Source organism: Ceratina calcarata, unplaced genomic scaffold (assembly GCF_001652005.2).
Source record: "Ceratina calcarata isolate Rehan_Ccalc_2016 unplaced genomic scaffold, ASM165200v1 scaffold495.2, whole genome shotgun sequence".
Lineage (NCBI taxonomy): Eukaryota > Metazoa > Arthropoda > Insecta > Hymenoptera > Apidae > Ceratina > Ceratina calcarata.
The window spans coordinates 3,624-4,344 of NW_017173876.1; the positions used below are offsets into that span (position 1 = coordinate 3,624).

At 34.4% G+C, this 721-nt stretch overlaps 1 protein-coding gene across 1 annotated transcript in view; it reads right to left on the reverse strand.

Moving 5' to 3' along the window:
- The window catches only part of uri (unconventional prefoldin RPB5 interactor), a 4,131-nt gene extending 3,427 nt beyond the window's left edge, over positions 1–704 (reverse strand). The window contains exons 1-2 of the mRNA XM_018029788.2: positions 286–704; positions 5–106 (exon numbers count right to left, since the gene is read on the reverse strand). Of these exons, the coding sequence (XP_017885277.2) occupies positions 5–106; positions 286–348 (165 nt within the window). The 5' untranslated portion in view covers positions 349–704. The remainder of the gene's footprint in view (positions 1–4; positions 107–285) is intronic.
- Between the last annotated feature and the right edge of the window lie 17 nt (positions 705–721).

Sequence of the window (721 nt, forward strand, 5' to 3'; positions counted from 1 at the left end):
TTACGTACAACTCCTTCTGGAAAGTCTGTAACGCTTCTGTGACTTTCTCATGGCCATTTTTGTACGCCGACCATACTTTACACTGTTCCTCATTCCTTTCGATCCCCTTGAAACAATCGTACAGTATTTAAATTTCATACGAAATTCATTCATTTAATTTTTTGAAAGATCTATGTTTTATTTTATTATGTATTACATTAGGAATAGGAAAGATAGAAAAGTAATTAGTTTTTGATTCTGTTTTTATTGTTAATCGCAAAGTTCGTTTATTTTCGTTCGATCTACCTTCGTGAGAGCTTGTTTAAGAAGCGCGCGTTGAACCCTTTGAACGTCACCCTCGAAATTCATTGTTTAACTACAGAATAACAATATTTTTCACATACAAAACGAAGCGATTTGACAACGTTTATTAACAGCACAGCTACAAATATTCTTTCTTATTCTTGTATTTGTAACAAGTGTTCGTTAGGCATCGGAACTTCGTTCAGATTTTAGATTCATACAATTTTCGGTCACGCATCAGTTTGAAATAAAATAATCATAGTTTCGATCGTGAATTATCTCGATTTGTTAGAATTCGTCGAGCTCTCATCTGCTCTCATCCTCGAAAACATAACCTCACGTCAGCTGATGGTTTACGACTGTAGATGTGATCGTGACATAATTTTTATACACCCTGTATATAAGTGTATGATAAATGTTCAATCGCTCCCTATGGAAG